The sequence below is a fragment of the Halyomorpha halys genome, unplaced genomic scaffold, assembly GCF_000696795.3.
Source record: "Halyomorpha halys isolate HHAL.00 unplaced genomic scaffold, Hhal_1.1 Scaffold1282.1, whole genome shotgun sequence".
NCBI classification, from domain to species: Eukaryota; Metazoa; Arthropoda; class Insecta; order Hemiptera; family Pentatomidae; genus Halyomorpha; species Halyomorpha halys.
Genome location: NW_027108234.1, coordinates 215,334 through 218,143, shown reverse-complemented (window position 1 = coordinate 218,143; position 2,810 = coordinate 215,334). Strand labels below are relative to the sequence as shown.

The 2,810-nt window shown below is 25.0% G+C and overlaps 1 protein-coding gene across 1 annotated transcript in view; it reads right to left on the bottom strand.

Moving 5' to 3' along the window:
• Positions 1–391: 391 nt before the first annotated feature.
• The window catches only part of AdoR (Adenosine receptor), a 140,172-nt gene continuing 137,753 nt past the window's right edge, over positions 392–2,810 (bottom strand). Inside the window, exon 5 of the mRNA XM_014433943.3 lies at positions 392–1,376. Coding sequence (XP_014289429.1) covers positions 1,232–1,376 — 145 coding nt within the window. The 3' untranslated portion in view covers positions 392–1,231. The remainder of the gene's footprint in view (positions 1,377–2,810) is intronic.

The following is a 2,810-nucleotide window of genomic DNA, read 5'->3' as shown; positions in this document are numbered from 1 at the left end:
CAAGTTGTACTTCCAAGTATTAAATGATGTTTGTTCTAATTATGTGTTCCAAGTTTTAACTTCAATACAGTTCAGTTTTTAAAAGTAAGCTTTTAATTGTAACCATATTTCTGTATTCTGTAATAAATTTTTTTTAATGAATTAGGTTTTCACAAATTAATTTGGAAATTCATTCCATAGTTTTGAATCAATTAGCAGAAAATATATATATCAACATTCATTCTTAATTGTTGTCGTTGAACAATAAATATGATTTAGGATAATTTAGACTTACAAAAAAACAATGGAAACAATAGAGAAAAAATGGAAATGCTAGACATATAACATTGAATAGTTAATTTAACTGAAATTTATAAAATTACATTAACCTCCCTGTAACACATATAAGAGTATAAGTAAAATAAATAATTATTTTTAAAGCTAATTCTTTTTCCTATCTTTCATATAAATAGAACATTATCAAATTATGTATCAACTGTTAATTTGAAATTAATATGTAATCTAATTATTAAATTTAAAGTTTTAATAAATATTATTCGGTAAATAAGAATGCAAGATAAACGTTTTATTACAGGTTCCTAAAACTATAAACAAATTATAATTATTAACCAGTTGAATTTTTAAAATCAAAACAAACATTACTACAAATGTTAGTGTATTCAAAATTTGTATTCTATTTTAATTCACGGTTAATGAGACCAGCATAACTTTATATATTAAGTTATATGTGTGTTATTACTTAGATATAAACAACTTTAGGCCCGTTATAATTTCAAACCCACATACTCTAAGAAATCAGTTTTAACATAACAAAATCTAATCTAATGGAACATAAAACAAATGGTTTAAGTCAAACTTATTTTCTCCTGCTAACTTAAACTATAATTTTCTTCATTTTTATTTCTCAATTCTATAAAATTACACAAATATATTGTATATAAATTGAAAATCTAAATGAACCTAATCAAAATAAATTTTCTTTTGACTAATCATTTATATAATAAAATATTTCTATATTGCTTTGGCTTTTAAAATATATATTTTGTATTTGTCTTGCTCTAAGGCTATTTGGTATATGTTTCCTTCATATTCATGAAATGCAATTACATATGAGGTTATATATAGAATAACAACCTCATACTGTTTGATAAATGAAAACCATAAAATAGGCAGTTCCGTTTTGTTTTTTAAATCATGTCTAAATGGTGTCCCATTTTGGAAGTAGACTTGTTTAAGTTGGATCTATAATAACTTGTGGTTTTGTAGGAGTGGGTGGACTTGAGTGAGCTAGGCCATACGTTCTGTATGTAACTTCCAGGTCCATGTTAGAATCCAATGAAGACCTGCTACCATTTTCTGCTTTGAGAATCCTGTACCTACAATAAAAAATTTACTTTATCATCATTGAATACAATCTTTTAATCTAATATTCACAGTAATATAATTGATCCGATAAAGATTACTTAAGTAATATTACGAAGGAAATATGTAAAAATATTGATGAGTCAATAACAAATAATTTTCCTTCAAATGTTGTCTATATGAGACTGAAAATATCAAGAAATAGAAACTAATTGAATATCTTGTTATAAGAATAGAAATATTTGAAGGCATAGAGAAAAGATACCTCAATATTTCAAGTAGTTTTGTGTGCTATCTTTTTGTGGTTGGGCAGTGATTGTTTCAAATATTTTTCTGATCCAGGATTTAATTTTCTTGACTTACCAGAATGTTTCAAGGTACCAATACTTACTAGAATATTTAAAAATATAGTGTATTCCAGAAATAAAACATTTCATATCCCTTAGAATTTCACAAATTATAAGGATGTATTGATACAAATTCATCACTTTCCATCTATTAGAAAGATTAATTATCAAGATAACTTAAGGTTAACATAAAAATAATTGAAGCAAGCAAAATTAAATAAGTAGCCTAAAGCGTTAGGAGAGCCACAAAAATTTCAATTTCATAGCAATTGGCTTTTTTATATAGATATAATAAATTCATCACTATACAAGATATATTGATCACTTGATTAGTATGAGAGTGTATATTTTTTTTATATGTTAAAATAAAGGTAAAACAGGTTTCCTCAGAAACCTGAGTAGAATATTCACAAAATATGAATGGATATAAAGTCGAAATCTTTGCTAATAATGGTCTGATTTGGGTGATTTTAGTTTTGCATTTTAGAGAATTTGAATGTTACATATGAGTGGTTATAATCTTCCAAAACACGCAGTTTTCAAGTTTGTTTTTTTTTAGGTATTTGATATACTTTTATATAAACCACTTCATTCAAACTTTTTGAAAATCAGCCTTGTTGCAGATCTATAGCATAAGGGAAATGGCCATTAATAGTTTGAACTTTACAGATATCATTTTTGAGATCAATAAGTCAATGATTAAGTAGTTACAGCACAGTTTTATTATATAGAAAATGTTATTGTAATTATACAACTCTGCTACACTATCCTACTGAACTTATAGACTTATTTGGTGGGATGAAGATAAAGTATAAATATTAAGAATAATGATAGATCAATTGTAAGGATTTTAAAAATATTTTAAAACTTAATACAACAAGCAAACATAATTCCTTTTATTCTATGATCTCTGTGTAGTATTTTACTTTACTTATGATCACTGTGTAATATTTTATTTTTTTAATGTTACATTTAAGGTGGAATAATAAAAATGCAATTTAAGCAACAAGTAGCACGATTAGTATAATTTGTAAAATAGAGGTTGGTCATATTTGATCTATTTTAAAAATAGGTGGTACCTCGTAATATAATATATATATA